Source organism: Cotesia glomerata, linkage group LG3 (assembly GCF_020080835.1).
Source record: "Cotesia glomerata isolate CgM1 linkage group LG3, MPM_Cglom_v2.3, whole genome shotgun sequence".
Lineage (NCBI taxonomy): Eukaryota > Metazoa > Arthropoda > Insecta > Hymenoptera > Braconidae > Cotesia > Cotesia glomerata.
Window position 1 is genome coordinate 21,846,151 of NC_058160.1, and position 17,154 is coordinate 21,863,304.

General features: G+C 30.7%; 1 protein-coding gene across 6 annotated transcripts in view; it reads right to left on the reverse strand.

Moving 5' to 3' along the window:
• Positions 1 to 15,962: 15,962 nt before the first annotated feature.
• Positions 15,963 to 17,154, reverse strand: part of LOC123260304 (mucin-5AC-like) — a 37,469-nt gene continuing 36,277 nt past the window's right edge. For 5 of the 6 annotated variants that reach the window (XM_044721315.1, XM_044721313.1, XM_044721314.1 and 2 more), the window contains 2 exons: positions 16,336 to 16,608; positions 15,963 to 16,205 (listed from right to left, as the gene is read on the reverse strand). In XM_044721315.1, coding sequence (XP_044577250.1) covers positions 16,134 to 16,205; positions 16,336 to 16,608 — 345 coding nt within the window. In that variant the 3' untranslated portion in view covers positions 15,963 to 16,133. The remainder of the gene's footprint in view (positions 16,206 to 16,335; positions 16,609 to 17,154) is intronic. The other variant, XM_044721316.1, reaches the window with a different exon arrangement.

Genomic DNA, 17,154 nt, shown 5'->3' on the forward strand with positions numbered 1-17,154 from the left:
TAGAATATTTAGTTGTTATTTAGTTATTTATGAAAGAAAAAAATAATAATTTTTAGATTGAATAAAATTGAATATAATTTAAGTAAGTATTGAAAATATGCAATAACAACGTTTATCGTGGGACATTAGCGATTGAAAAAAATAATTGTTAATAACGTCCATACGTTTAGTTTATGCAATATCTATAGAAGTACTATGTACTATATTATTAAGCCCTTCCTCTATAGCCACTAATGCTTGGTTGATAAAGTGGAATCACTACGTCGTTGAGAGATTGTTATTAACTCACTCTTATCTTCATCAACTAACAATAAACGTTTTATTTTCTCTCTTTCTCTTTCTCTTTTCCGCTCTCTGTTTTGCTCTCAAGTATGTACAAGTTGCGAGTATACTCTCATGCATAAAGTAACATTGAAATAATGTTACAATGTATAGGATAAATAATGTTAAATCTCTGGTCCATAAAAAAAAACGGTAAAAAAAAAAATAAAAGTAAAATGTAAAGTAGACGCAGGCTTACCAGTAATTCGGTTATAATAATTGCAAAGTCCCACAAGATATAATTCCCATTGTTCCGCGAGAGTGAACGGGGATCAGCCGATGAGATTTTTTATCGCAACACATATTGGGTCCAGCGGTTATGTTTGCGTATCGCGACCACCCCGCGATATCTCACGTGATTTCTACTCACTTTAAAACAACATTTTTTTTTTTAATTTTATAGTTTACTATTGTTGTTATTTTTATTTTTATTTTTATTAAAATAAATAATTCTAAACAAGTATTCAATAATATTTGAAAAATTTAATGATTGAATTTTTTTTTTAATAAAAAAAATGTAATTTAAACATCCATTCAATTTTTGCCAGTGTCACAAAAATTGAAAATTAAATAATAATATATTATGTTATAACTAGCACCCCGCAGTCACTATGTAACTGCCAAGATTTATGGATTATGAATAAGAAAAATTTTGGCTTAATCACATTATACATAGTTTGGTTACTTTTGAAATAAATTTGGAAAATAATAGTGCTATGACCGGATCAATTACAAATAATTTAATGGAAAATGTGACAGAGCAAATTTATAGAAGAAGCAAACTATTCCAAACCACTCCGAAAACTTAACATAAAAAATTGACAATCACTGAAAAATATATAAAATGGTAAAAAAGGCATAAATTCTTGTCACCACTTTTCTAATGATACCAAATTTAACTACAAAAATTGTTTTAAAAATAATAATATGCTCGTCACAAAATTTTCCTTACTCTTTTAATTATTTAAATCATTAATTACTATCGCTGAAAAAGTATAAAACTCAATTTACAATAAATATATACCCGGTACAAAATTTTTCTCAGTCTTTTAATTATATAAATCATTTTTTGACCTATAACCACATTCAAATGCACAAAACAAAATAAATAAATGAACAAATTATGTTTATGGCGAAATTCGAATTTATTTAGTACTACTTCGATAACTTATGATAATAAATTAATTATTGCTGAAAAGCATATAAAACATTGAAAAGGCTCAAATTCAGGTCAAGACCTTTTCAATGATACTTAATTTAATTAAAAAAAATCATTTTATCATGTAAATACGCTGGAGAAAAAATTTTACTTCTTTTAATATAGAGTATTTAAACCAAGTGTAAAATCGCATTAATAATGTTTTGACTAAACAATTAAAAAAAAAAAAAATAAGTTGGTTGTATGTTGAGAGCAATATAATATTATGATATGACGTTGGTATTATAGAAGCATTATCCATATAAACTAGAGTGGATGTGAAAAAGCTGGACTTATTGAGGAGCCTCCGCTCTGATTCCTCCTCCTCTTCCTTCTCTTCGCATTCAGCTTTTCTTGGCTCTTCTTGCGATCCTCTTGAGGGTGCTCTTACCGTGCGTAAATATAGGGCACCATGTAGCGAGGGGTGACCCCGATGACCCGGGCAGTACCCTTGAGGCTCCGTAGTTGGTGAGTATGAGAGAGAGTGGAGTGTGTATAAACAAAAGTAGATGTAGACGAAGCAGTCGAAGGTGGGTTCAGAGCAGCGAATAAAATTCAAGGAGGATAAGACCGAGAGCACAAGATAAAGATGAAGAACCAGACCAAGAATAATAAGAAGAAAGAAGAAGATTAAAGGAGTAGGAAGAAGATGAAGATGAAGTGAAAAAAGTCAAAGAAGTTTGTGGAATAAGTCGCGGGCGAATGCCGGTTCAGACAGCCACCGGTAAAGGAGAAAAATCAAGTAAAAGAGACGCCCAAAGACAACAGAGATAGAGAATATTAGCCGAGTTGCAGAGCTGAGCGAGACAGGGGCATTTTAGCATCTCTGCAAAGGTGAAGCTGAGAGGGACGGTTACGAGAGTAAAGGAGAAGTAAAGAAGATAAAAGTACGCTAAAGAGACGTACGTTCCCACACGAACCTCCCAAGATGCGTCCCGGCGTTGGACTTGGGACCCCCGATGCCCAGAAGCTGATAAAAACAGCTACAAAACTGCCTACCGGTGTTTTGCTGCCTTTTGCTCCTGCGTTACTCTCTCCCTATACTACATATATATATATGTATGTACGTATATATACGTCTAATATCTTCGATCCTTTATTGCACGCCTCATAAGCAAAGCGTTGAGGTTGTGCTCTACTATCGACATTTAAAAAAAAGCAATTTTCTTGAAACTGAAATTGATTTTTTGTTATTTACGTCGCACTTACAGATTAATATGAGTACACTTATGTCAAGTCAAATAATTTATCAGGCACATAAAATATATTTCAATAACAATTTTTTTGTTTAACATAGTAAATAATAACATTAAACATAATCTTTTCTGGACGTCCGTGTATGAATGGGTGTATGTGGCAGGGAAATTGGAATAATTTTTTTTTATTATCTAAAGTAACACACGACGGATTTTCTCAATTAATATGAGCGTTCAATACATTCTCGTTAAATTATTATTTATAAAAAACTAATATATGACTGTGGATTTTTTTGTATATCTATCTATACATTTTATTATAGTATTTTTTTTCCTCATCTTATAATTATGGCGCCACTAAATCACAGCAGAGTTTTCTGTTTCTTATTATTTTGCTTTTTATATTTTATTTTAATCAATTTTATTGTAAAAAATGAGATTGTGAGGCGTGCACTTTTGGATTTTCCAAACTTTTTATATTTTTTTATCCAGTCAAATACACTAAATAATACGCGTTGCCACATTATCAATCTCATTCTATCGCTCTCCCGACACACTAGAGGGCGTCGTCACGTCTTTCTTCTCGCCTGAAGTATGGCTCCGAGGGAGGATTTAATATGAACGGACTCTTGCTACACAGCACTATACCTACTAGTGAAACTTTTTTTATTGTTTTTGTGTTGACTCATCGACCTCAACCTCAACTAATATAAATAAAAGGCATGTGGCGAAGTGGGCTTCTTTAGTAAATCATACATCGGACACGCGTTCCTCTACACACGATTAAGATATCTCACTTTTCATCTGGATTATATATATGGAGAATGTAGACACAAACAACTCAAGGTATGGTATTGTTTATGCTCATACCATTCAATTATACCGCGTAATATTGTATTAATTTTAATAGCAGTACTAAATCCATACGAGCGTCAAGTAATGTTCTTGTTGTTTAATTTTGAGAACAAGATATTATTATAAATAAATAAGTAAAATTAAAAAATGAAAAGGTGTAAGTAATGTTGAGAGAGGACGAGTTTTATGGACGGACTGGTAATTAAACCGTGTGGCAAACGAGAGTGTTAATGTTGAGTTGAATCTTAAAATCGAGCTATAACCATTTGCCAGACTCATCTTTAATGTCCCGAGGATTACACTGTTGTGCTTAAGTCTCTGTGGATTAACCAAATGATACAATGTGTGACCTTGGATGTATCGTTAAATCTTGTGGAATCTCAGACACATTCTTTGGTTACTTTCCATTATTATTTTTATTATTATTGTTGATTTTTAAAAATTTTAAATGTTGAGTATTCTTTGTCGCCCTTATCCGATGATTAACACACCTGCAGCAACTTTTTGACATTAATGACGGTATTTTATTTGAAATCTTTTATTGCAATCGTAAAATACACAAACAAGTTCGAGATTTAAGTATAGTCTTTGTTGATTTAATTTTTTCATTTTACTGATCACTGATTACTTGAATGTATAAAATGAAATTTAATTAAAATAAACACTCGTTCTGTTAAATTAATTTTTAATAATTACCATTGTTCTCAAAGGAAACAAAGAAGTTTATATTTAAATCGGGAATACAATATTTTTTTATTATCTAAATCTTGGTAAAAATTTAAAGAATAATTGCAACTCGATCAAAGTGCGCGTATAGAATAATTTAAGTGGCATTGTTGCAATTGCGACATCGGTATACCGTGGGAATGTATCCCAGAGGGAACGAGAGCTCTCATGAAGATCTTCAATACAACATAACAACGCTAGGGTCTATACATACATATATATAGTATAGATATCATATATATATATAGATATATGTACATGTACTTATAACGTTGAGTTAGCTCGAGGCATCAACATAAACTGGCTCTGATTCACGCGCTTACGCTGCTCATCCAAACCGATACTGTACGATATCTTCGATACATATTTTCGATCTATGTAATATCGGTATAATAAGAAATTATAAATTATTTTACAACCGTACGGACATTCAATGACCGTGATTCATCGGCTATTGAATTCCAGTGTCTAGTGTCACATTTATTTGCTCTTTAAGTAAAAACTAAAAACTCAAAATTGCAGATATATTTGTATAGGTAGATATACACAGAAAAAAAAATTTCTTGACTGGAGAACAGAATTCTTGGCTCCAGAAAATTATTGGGTGCCTGAAGAAAGACCGAAATTATGTTGGCCGAAGTAAAAATTTTTCTTGAAATTCTATTCTTGGTGGGGTAATTTTTTCTTGATTCAAAATATCATAAATACTTGATACAATAAATTTTTATATTTGATCAAGATTCTGAGATACTTTAGGGAAACAGCGCCACCTTCTTCAGCTGAGAAAAAAATTTTCTCACCTTGAGAAAATTTTTCTCTTGAATATTTGATACCCATTTTATATTATTTTAGCGTGCAATTATACAGATTGAATGAAAAAAAATGATTCAATATTATTTGATCTTCCCATTTGACATATTAACCAATAAAAATATTGATGAAAATTTACTTCTATCGAGATATTTAATTTTTTGGAGCAAGAGAGAAATTTTCTCAAGACAAGAAAATTTACTTCTATCAAGAACTAAATTTTTTGGAGCAAGAGGCTGAATTTTGTCAAAACAACAAGATTTTCTTGACTTAAATAAATTTTCTTGGATCAAGATACGTATTTCTTAAATCAATTCTGTTGGAATAAGTGAAATTTCTTGTGTCAAAAAAAAATTTTTTTTTGCTCAAGAAAATAATTAGGAAGAAAAATATTTTCTTGGCTCAAGCGAACCTTTTTTTCTGTGTAGTGAATTAAATCACGAAACATTTCAAGCCAATGAGAAAATTGATAAAATCCAATCGAATGTATATGCAATTTGTTTTTCAGATCTGATTTAAATGTATGGATTGTATAAATAAATCAATGTGAAAAGATAGTTAGTTGTGAGATCACGAGTAAAGACGTATGTTTATACATTTATAATAAAACACTATGTGTATATTGTATACGACAGTTGAATTTATCACGATACAAGATGATGAGCAAATATATTTTTTTGTATCTTGATTCATGTTTTCGCAAGAATAATATCTATAGTTACGATTTATACAGCAGTAAGATGCGAAGGATTTTAGAAATAAATAAATAAAAATATAATAATAATAATAATAATAATAATAATAATAATAATAAGTAAAAAAAAAGAATTTATAAAAAGAATGACTTTGTTCTTACGTGTTTACTACCACGGTGATTATTATCACGTGATACCTCACGTGGACTGTGGATATCTTACCTAATTAATCTGATCGAGTACAACGGAGAAAGACTATTAAGGTCTTATAGAGTGAGAAAGTAAAATAGAACAACTAAAATAACAAAAAAGTCGAAACTTTAACAAAGACAAAAACTGGGGATGAGAGACTTAACTGGGAAAGAGAGATTAACATATTGGGGATTTGAATCTCTAAAGATCTAGAATCTAAAGCAAAGCCCCACGCACGCGATACACCCGATTTATTCAGTCTTTCTTATACTTACTCTTGTTAAAACATGCTCGAGAGATAACTTAAAACCAATCGATTATCTCGACTTTTAAGTATTTTATGGATGTAAGTATTTTATGCAGACGCTTAGCGTAATACGTAATATACTCGTCTTTTGTTTAATTGCTCTTTTTATTATCGTATATACTTGCAGCAGAAAAAATAATAGTATAATAATAGCAATTGCGGCGTTTGGAAAAACCGCTTATTACTTAATAATTTTCTCCGTATAATTGGACTCGTTATTTCACCGCATTAACTGTCTGGCTGGATTTTATTTGCACACTTGTACGAGAATAGACTTTAATTTATATTCATATAATATTGACTCGGGGATTTCCAAAGTAAGTGCATAACGTAACACAATGCATGTCTATATATTATTTTATTTATAATGTAACAGAGAAGAAGAGTTGAAGAAAAGTATTCATCGTGCTCTACACTATAAAAGTTGCAGTATTAAATCTAGTAAAAAGTAATGAGCAATGATATGAGTGTGAGGTAACGACAATAATGACAGTCATTACTATAACAAGTGACATGTATAAATACATATACAAGCATCAACATTAATACATTACCTATGAATTAAATATCCGAATAGACTCGTGCAAAAAAAATTTAGTCTCATTATAAATTTCATTTTTAAATTCTAATACTGAAATAAATACAGCTTTATATAGTGAATTTATTGAAAAAAAAGATTTTTCTTATAACAATGTAGGAAATTTTTTTGTAAGTAAATGTTCTTTGCAACAATAATACACTGATAGAAGGATTTTTTTATAGTTAAAAAGATTTTTTAATAATTAACAAATTATTTATTAGAAGCCATTTGTTAGTCCTTAACAAATATTTCTTAGTATTTAAAAAGATTTATTAATATTTAATAAATGAACATCTGATTTATTGAATACAAACAAATCATTTTAAATACTAAGAAATATTTGTTTAATACTAAAAAGTGGTCTCTAATAAATGATTTGTTAACTATTAACAAATATTATTTAATACAAATAAATCCTTCTAGCAGTGTATCACAAAAATCAAACTGGCTTCTCGCAAAATAAACTTTTACCTTTAGCTCATTTTCATTTTTATTCTGGTATGACTTTAATAAAAATTTTTCACTATTTGAGTAATAATATTTATCAAACTTTGCTATGTATGGGCATATCAGGCTACATGTATCCATATCTAGCTTAATATGTCCCGATATGACTTAAAGCGCTCATGTTAGGTCCATATATAATTTTTATGACAATACATAATTTTTTAACTAAAGTTAATGTTGAAAGTACTCAACAGAAAGGGCATGATCGCTAAATCATCTTCTTACACGAGAGTTAAGTTCGAGGTGTTATAATGTAAAATCACTTTTTTTACTCTCCTAAGGAGATTATCTGATATTGGTTTTCGGATTAAGGTAGTTCTACCGTTACCACAAGAATATGGAGGGTAGAGGTACCTCTACCCTCCGTACACAAGAATCAAATCCAAAAATCTAACCTTATTTGATTAACGTAATAGATTTCCCTATACTAAATCACGTTGGTGAAAGAGAGACAGAGATAAATTTTGAATGTTTTTTATTAACAAACTAGCTGACCCAGCCACGCGTTGCTGTGGCTCAGTAATTATAATAGATTGAATCAATTTTTAACTTCCCGCTAAAAAAATCGAAGATTTTTAAAAATCGGGAAGTTATTGGTTTTACCCCATTTTTCGAAATCAAGTTTTCATCAGATCTCGACGTTTTGAGATCCTAGGAAACTTCCCTGACTATTCCCGCGATGGTGTCTGTATGTCTGTATCTGTGTGTGTGTGTTTTTTTTTTTTTTTTTTTTTTGTTTTAAGGGGGGGGGGAATCCTTTTTACGGATTCTAGGCATAGTTGTTTGGCCTGGATATGTGGCAACTCGACGCAGTGTCATACTAAAACTCGACGCTAGCGCCCCTACCCACTAAACCCTAAACCCCTTTTCCTCTTTCCCCTAATCCCTCATGGAAACCGCCGTTAGGCATTACTTCGTGAGGGGAGGATCTAGCTACTGCTCTTTCTTCTGGTAGCTAAGGTGTTATTTTACCTTTCTTCTAGTTGTTGTCATTTGCTCTTCTTCTCTCGATGGAACGCATTTCTATGAGGATGTGTGTGTGTGTGTGTGTGTGTGTGTGTGTGTGTGTGTGTGTGTGTGTGTGTGTGTGTGTGTGTGTGTGTGTGTGTGTGTGTGTGTGTGTGTGTGTGTGTGTGTGTGTGTGTGTAAACCTTTTATAACTTTTGACCGGCTTGACCGATTTCATCGCGGTTGGTGCCATTCGAAAGGGCTTGACCAAACAGATTTTGAATACACTTTGGACCGATTCGGATCGGTAGATTTTGAGAAATCTAAAAAAAAAACTACAAAAAAAAATTTTTCTCATGTGGTTTTTTTGGAATAACTTTCAAACGGCTTTATCGATCGATTCCAAAAACTAATCAGCTCTTAACATCAAAAGACGACGTCGATTGCCGCCAGTCGGTCAAAATCGGTTGACGAAAGAAAACCGAAAAAAGTGTTTTTTCGGAATCACTCCAAAATTCCTCGTTCGATCAATGAATACTTAAAGATTCTCTATGAGGCTTCAAAAACTACGTTGAATGCTGTCAACCGCGTGAAAATCGGTTCATTAATTCAAAAGTTATTGTGGTTTGAAAATTCGAAAAATTGTGTTTTATTAAACTGCTATTAGAGTTTTGAGCTCGGAGAGCCCAAAATGACACAAAACTTATATTTTTTAGCTCGAAGAGCTCAAAAACGTAATGCATAATTTTGAACGCTTAAGTACAAAATGAACGGGAAGTTGCAGGGATGGCCTTCAGGGTCAACCATCGTCCTAATTTTTTTCTTATTCTTCTAATACAATCAAATTAATATTTTCTAAAAAAATTAAAAATAGATTCATGCATATGGGATTGAAAATAAAACGTTCTACCAAAATTTCAAAGTAATAGGTGCAGTATCGAAATGTTGAAATTAAGGTTGTTCGGACACTAATGCACTTGTGAGTATCACAAGCTAATTTTTTGATATGTTATAAATTGCTATCTCATACGTCTAAATTAATTTTTTGGAATAGATCTGACGAAAGGTTATCATTTAATAAATTATTAAAAAATTGAAATTTAACATGTAACCTGTCTTTCGCTAACACGAAGAGATTTCATGGTTTTTCTACACGTGAGCAGGCAACCTATAGCTGTCCATGTGAGAAACATGTGTTTTTCAAATCCAAACCGCAAATAGACAGTGTTTGGCCTTGAGATCTAAACCATCTACCGGATATCTGTGGAACTTAGATGCCAAACTACCATCTATTAAGATTTTATAGAACTAACCGATAAATACACACTAAAGTCATATAATAAACATTTTATTTGCAATAACAATTATTGAGATGAATAATTGAGATAAAAACTACCCTATCTTTCAAGTTGGATTAAACTGCACACGGTGTGCAAATTTAATTTAAAATCGGTTAAGTAGTTTAGGAGTCCATCGCGGACAAACAACGTGACACGTGATTTATATATATTAAGATATTAAGATATTCTCATATTCTCTGAAACCATTCTGACTGTTATTAAATATATGTTAGATATTATTTTCTCTCATTGTCTTAATTTTTATAAGAATCTGAACGTCCAGTTTATTAATATCTTTTTTTCAGTTCTCTGTAGGCCTCCAAAAATTCAAGTGGTTAATAAAGGTATTATTATGTACCTATATGCCAAGTTTCATCAAATTCTGAACGTTAATTCTAAAACCGGTAGTACTACCTTAATCAATTAATAAATAAATTTTTGTTCAATACAAATGTCAATTGACGTACACATTTTCATAAAATAATAAAAAATATTTTCAATTATTTTTTATTTTTATGTATAGCCTAATTTGGCTATATTTGACCAGATATTATATAAGGAAAAAAAATTAATAAAATTTGACTTACTGTTTTTTTTTTATAAATTTTTGTATTAAAATATCCTTACATTGAGTTTATAATATAATCGTGTTTATTTAAAGAAATGAATTAAAGGATCAAATTAATCACTAAACAGAATTTTTTGCACAGGAAACTTCGTAGCTTTGAATAAAATGAAATCGATACCGATCATCGGTTTCATTAGGTTAAGGAGCAGCTGAATGTGTAAATAAGTTAAAGCTATTACAAATGAAACAAAAATATCTGGACAGAGATTGCGAATTTTCCGCAAGTACCAGTAAAGCAAATGAATATTCATCGTCGAAAGCGATATACCCAACGCGATTCGCGCTCGTTTGAACGTCTCAATTCTCCCCTGATACTGTTGCCAATTGTTGATAGTATCTCGGTAAGTCCTCGTGGTTCTTCTTCATACAAACCCAGGAACACATCCACGTACACTTTCTCTCTTTAACAACAAAGAGAGAATAAGATCGGGGAAGCAAAGCGTTGTAGCTCGAATGCTGCCAACACAAGATAATGGTATCTGCTTAAGGATTCAACCGATAAATTAAATATCGACGGTATGGGTAAGTGTATCTGTGTATTAGATACATATCTCTCTCTCTCTCTTTCTCTTTTATTCTTTTCTTATAATGTATACATACACATACGATACATACGATATACCATACAACACAATACACAGAGAAGTACTCGCGCACATTCGCAGCAACTGCCATTAGCTGTAATTATCGTAAGAAAAAATAACCGGGATACATGGCACGGTGCTGTGGCATCAGGGACGCGTGGGTGTTCCTCCCTCTAACCCTAACTCTGTACTTAAAATGCGCAATGACCATACACCCTCTCTTTATAATTCTCTCTCTCCTTACTCTTTCCTCTTCCTCTTATCTTTATTTTATTATTTTTTTTCTCTCTTATTTATTCTTTTAGCAGTACCAGTAGAATCGCCACCACCCGGTCACCCGGTGATCAGCCTTTGTCTCTCAGTAGTCTCTACCGTTGAACTAAAGGTTCGCGTTAATTTATTTAAATTACCCCAAGCCAATGGCATCTCACCGATTCGCCATTGTCAGCGATTTAGTTATTTATTGTTTTGACTTTAAACGCCTTTCGGGCCACGGTTTTAACTATTTTTATTATATTATTATTATTATTATTATCATTATTGTTGTTATTTATTTCTTATGTTTTCTTATACCCTTACTATACCTACAAATACTCATGTTACTTTTAAACTCTTAAAACATCTGGACATGCCAACGGAACGCGAAGGACTGGACCTTACAATTTTTTATCCATCACTTGAATTCTTTCATTTTTTTTCTCTTTATCTTTATCTTGTCTACAATACTTTTCGCCATTATTATTTTTAAATTAAATATTATTTTTGTAACACCAACCGCGAAACTTGGATTTTCGAGCTATAGTTAGGAGGGGTAAAATGATGGATATCTGGCCATCTATAGTTGAGTCTACTTTTCACGCACACGTAAGGATAAGTAACATCTATCTCTTTATCTGTTTCTACATTTCCGCATGGATGCTAAAAAGTACTATAGGATATTTAGTTTCGTTTATTTCCTACAATTGTCCGCCAGGGAGAGTATAAATCGAAAAAAAAAAATCTTGACGACAAGTCGATTCTTGTAAACAATTTTACTAATATTTTAGTTTGTCATTTATTTACGTGTGACAGTTCATCAATGAATAAAATTTTATTTGCATCCTCTCAAATCCGAGTTTCGCCAATGCTATTACAAAAAATTTTGTTCGATACAAATCTTGCGTCATTGTGTACTTCAATTTTTTTTAAAAGTCCTAGTAGATAAATTTTAGGAATTTCATAAAAAGTGAAATTTTTCGTAACCACGCACACTAAATACGTTCCAAAATTGTTTCTTTTAATTTTTAAATTTACAACAAAATTTTTTTTAATTTCCGAAAATCATATACAACCATATCGGTTACTTGGATTTTTTAATTTTTTATTTTATATCTTTTTGTAAAGAAATAAAATTTTTTTTTCTTAATAATCTTATGAACGTGGACTTGGCGTGATTTTTTTACAGTGAAACTGTTTTTGTTCGGATTTTGATACAGTTTTCATAATTACTGTTATATTAAGTGGGTCCTCTGGTTTGACACCCTGATTTTTAAGCATTTTTTAGGATTTTTTTGTAAAGACCATCCAAAAAAAATAGAAATTTTCAAAATTTTTTTTTGATCGTAGTCCACTCGGTGTACTTAAGTATACAGATTAAAACCCCCCTGGGTTATTTTGTTTCAGATAAGTCAATCAGCTAATATCATGGAGGAAGTGAGCGTCAATTTTTTTCGAGGCAGGTGTCTTCAGACCACTATAACTTTAATTCTACTGAATGTTTTTAACTAAAAATTTAACTGTATACTCTTGAAATATGTATAAATAAATGATAAAAAGTTCAAAGTTCTATCTCTTCATTAGTCTCTACAAAAAATGTTCAAAAATTACTTCTATTTTAAAATCTAACTTTCTAGTAAGGAGCCCGTGTAAAAAAAAGATGTCCCAAAAGTGTCACAAAAATGTCCCAAGCGGGGAGCTCCAAAATTGACACAATTTGGGACTATTTTGTGACACCGGATGAAAAATCCAAAATATAAGAGTTAAGCATTTTTAGACTCTCATAAAAAATTTTTTTCAAACTTACGTCATTTTTTCAACTCATTTTAGTGACTATTTTGAGACATTTTTGTGACTCTTTTGGGACATTTTTGTGACTATTTTGGGACAATTTTGTGACTCTTTTAGGACATGTTAGGGACTATTTTGGGACATTTTTGTGACTATTTTGGGGCATTTTGGTGACTCTTTTGGGACATTTTTGTGACTATTATGGAACATTTTTGTGATTATTTTAGGACACATTTATGACTTTTTTAGAACACTTCACTATTTTAAATTATTTATATAATTATTTCGGAACATTTTTGTGACTATTTTGGGACATTTTTGTGACTCTTTTGGGACATTTTTATGACTATTTTGGAACATTCTTGTGATTATTTTAAGACACCTGTGTAAAAAAAAGATGTCCCAAAAGAGTCATAAAAATGTTCGAAAATCGGCACAAAACTATTCCGAAATAATTATATAAATAATTTAAAATAGTTAAGTGTTCTAAAAAAGTTATAAATCTGTCCTAAAATAATCACAAAAATGTTCCAAAATAGTAACGAAAATGTCCCAAAAGAGTTACAAAAATGTCCCAAAAGAGTCACAAAAATGTCCCAAAATAGTCACAAGAATGTCCCAAAATAGTCACAAAAATTTTCCAAAAATAATTATATAAATAATTTAAAATAGTGACGTGTTCTAAAAAAGTCATAAATGTGTCCTAAAATAATCACAAAAATGTTCCATAATAGTCACAAAAAAGTTCCAAAAGAGTCATAAACATGTTCTAAAGTAGTCACAAAAATGTCTCAAAAGAGTCACAATAATGTCCCAAAATAGTCACAAAAATGTCCCAAAAGAGTCACAAAAATGTCCCAAAATAGTGACAAAAATGTTCAAAAATCGGCACAAAACTATTCCGAAATAATTATATAATTAATTTAAAATAGTGAAGTGTTCTAAAAAAGTCATAAATGTGTCCTAAAATAATCACAAAAATTTTCAAAGATAGTCACAAAAATATTCCAAAATAGTCACAAACATGTCCCAAAATAGTCACAAAAGAGTCACAAAAATGTCCTAAAATAGTCCCTAACATGTCCTGAAATAGTCATAAATATGTTCCAAAGTAGTCACAAAAATGTCCCAAAATAGTTACAAAATGTTCCAATATAGTCACAAATATGTCCCAAAATCGTCACTAAAATGAGTTGAAAAAATGACGTAAGTTTAAAAAAAATTTTTTATGAGAGTTTAAAAATGCTTAACTCTTATATTTTGGATTTTTCATCCGGTGTCACAAAAATGTCACAAAATAGTCCCAAATTGTGTCAATTTTGGAGCTCCCCGCTTGGGACATTTTTGAGACATCTTTTTTTACACGGGAGACTATTCAGCGATCATGCGCCGCCTATCGGAAATTTTTAACACTAATTTTACCCTAAAATGATATGGACATATATAATTTTAGTATAGACCGGATAGCTCAAATGGTAGAGTATCCGACATGTCTTCGGAAGGTTCTGGGTTCGAATCCCAGTCCGAGCTATCTAATAATTTTTTCTCGCATATTCTATAAACTCACATTAAGATGATCCTCTCCACATTCCTTTCTCAATCCTTTCCTACCAATATCCTGTTACGTGAATGTGGAACGCTTCACGTAATAATTACCGTAACTCCTATTCTTTCCCGCTTCACAGCATTATTTATATTTGTAATTTTAGTAATAACCATATCAGGCTATATATATCCATATATCAGAAAATTTCTTCCCGGGAATATTGAGAATGATCAGATCTTAAATTAAGGCAGTGTAAAGATGAAAAACTAAATTTTTCATATATTCTTAATCGATATTAAATACGTATGAAATAAATTTTTTTTTAAATCCTACGAAAATTTTTGTGTAATTCATAGTTAAAAATCGGACTTGCAACATGTAATCTATGATAAATATCCGAACATTTATTTTTAATAATTTCACCGAATCTACCAAAGATCAGAAAACGAAAAACTTTTATATAAATAAATCGCGATTTTTAAATTATGTTAAAATTTTTAAAAAGTATTCTGGCGATAGATTTGGTTAATATCTTAAAGAAATTTTTATTCACAAAATAACCAAGAGTAAAAGTGAGCTAACGATAGCCCGTGAGAAAAGCACCAGCGAACAAGAAGGAAAGCAATAGCACACATTATATGGCGTGTCCAAACAATGTTAAAGATAACTAAACGATTGTTGTCAATAGCAAGATTGAATGCCGTACTTTATTTACTCTTACGACTGAGCCGGTTGTCATAACTCAACAGACATTATACATTATATTATAACAGAACGACATAACTACTTAGTGTCGATGTTACTTTAATGAATACTTGTAACATCGTTATAGATGATTAATAACCGTTGGGACGCATTACTTAAGAAAATAAAAATAAACTGTCAGGAAAAAAAAAAAATTTTAGGAGTAAAAAATTAAAAAAAGGGAGAACCGTGGAAAAATGTGTCTTTGTAACTAAGTAAAGCGTCTTATTACCATGTTTGTATAACAAAAAATATGTTCTCCCACACTTTGGTTGGATGATGACGTTTGTCGTTATGAAAGTGCATCATGATCTACATGAGAACAGAATCATATTTTTTTGTTTTATTATAAATTTTAAATATGTTCAAGCTAAAGGTGTTTTAATGTTTTGATTTAGGTGCCAGGCGTATTAAAATGTCAAACTTTTTTATTATACAAAACACAACACACTACAATATCATAGATTACATATACACAAAATTATACAATAATACATTAATAATTATTATTTTAAAGATAGAAAATTAAGTTACAAATTTTTATTATAATTCCAAAAATAGAAAAAAATTATATTTTATGGACACTATTTATATATTTATTTATAAAGACGTTGCAAATGTTTCACGGATATTTTTTCAAAAAGAAATCTTACCCTAGAAACGTTTGCAAGAGTCAGAAATATTAAACTTAAAAAAAAAAAAACTAATTTTTTTCAAATTTTTGCAGCAATTTTTATTATTAATAATAAAATTAAGTTAATCACGTTGTTCTGGTCGGAAAATGAATTCAATTTATTTATTAATAACAATCATCATCGGATTTTTGTCATTACTAATTGATTAGTTTATTTACTGAGTTTGTATTTTTTAATTTCACAATTGGCGCCGGATTCCATGATCAGGATGCAGACTAACCGCCGACGGCTCCTGTGACGTACTTAGTACTGTTTCTCACGAAAGACTGTAACTGCTGTGCAGCTCCCTTGAATTATTAATACATATTCAAATATTTGTGTGAGTGCACTTACCTCTCAAAAAAATTAAATTAAACGAAATATTTATTTTATGCGAAATAAAATATTTATAAAAAAAAATATTAATTATAATGGTACCGTTATTGCGGCTCCGAGAAATTGACTAAAAACTCTGGTAGCTCCAATGGCAGCATTCAATACTTGATTCCTAACACCTCCCCTACTAGAATTGTCATCGTCGTCATAACTTTCACCACGTGGAAATCCAAAATTAAAATTACTGAACAAAGGTGGCGGGTAAGTGGAACTTGGTTGCCAATCAGAGGGCCTTGGCCTGGTTACTGATTTTTTAGTAGTCGCAATAACTCTAGCCGTTGTTTGTACTGGCGGCATTGAAGTCACTTTAATACCCTAAACATATTTTATTTATTCACGTGTATTCATGTTAAAGATCATTTAACTCTTAGAAATTTACGTTGTAAAAAATTTGCAAACTGAATGATTTAATTTTTTTTGTTGAAGAAAAATAAAAAAACAGTTATCCGTTTGATAATTACAAAATGCATATTTACAGATTAATAAATTAATTTTACCTTTTTTCTGAATTTGATATAAAAAATAAATTTTAATCTATATTATTGTTTATAGAGAGCAATAAATAATTGCGAAACGTTGCGTTAAACAAAACTTATTTGCCCGCTCCAATAATTATCCTCTAAAGTGTAATAAATAATAATATTAGTAATAAATTTTAATATTTAAGGTAGTTATCATGGTACAACTACGCCGCAAAAGTATATGAGCTTGTAGCTAAGTAATCCATAATTTTTACACAAGACTGTACCCGTGAAGACGCAACCCATACAATTGTTTCTGTCCGACTTCGTAGATATATACTTTTTCATAAATTGTTGAACTTTAATCCGTTAGTTATAAATAATTAGAAGATCATAAATT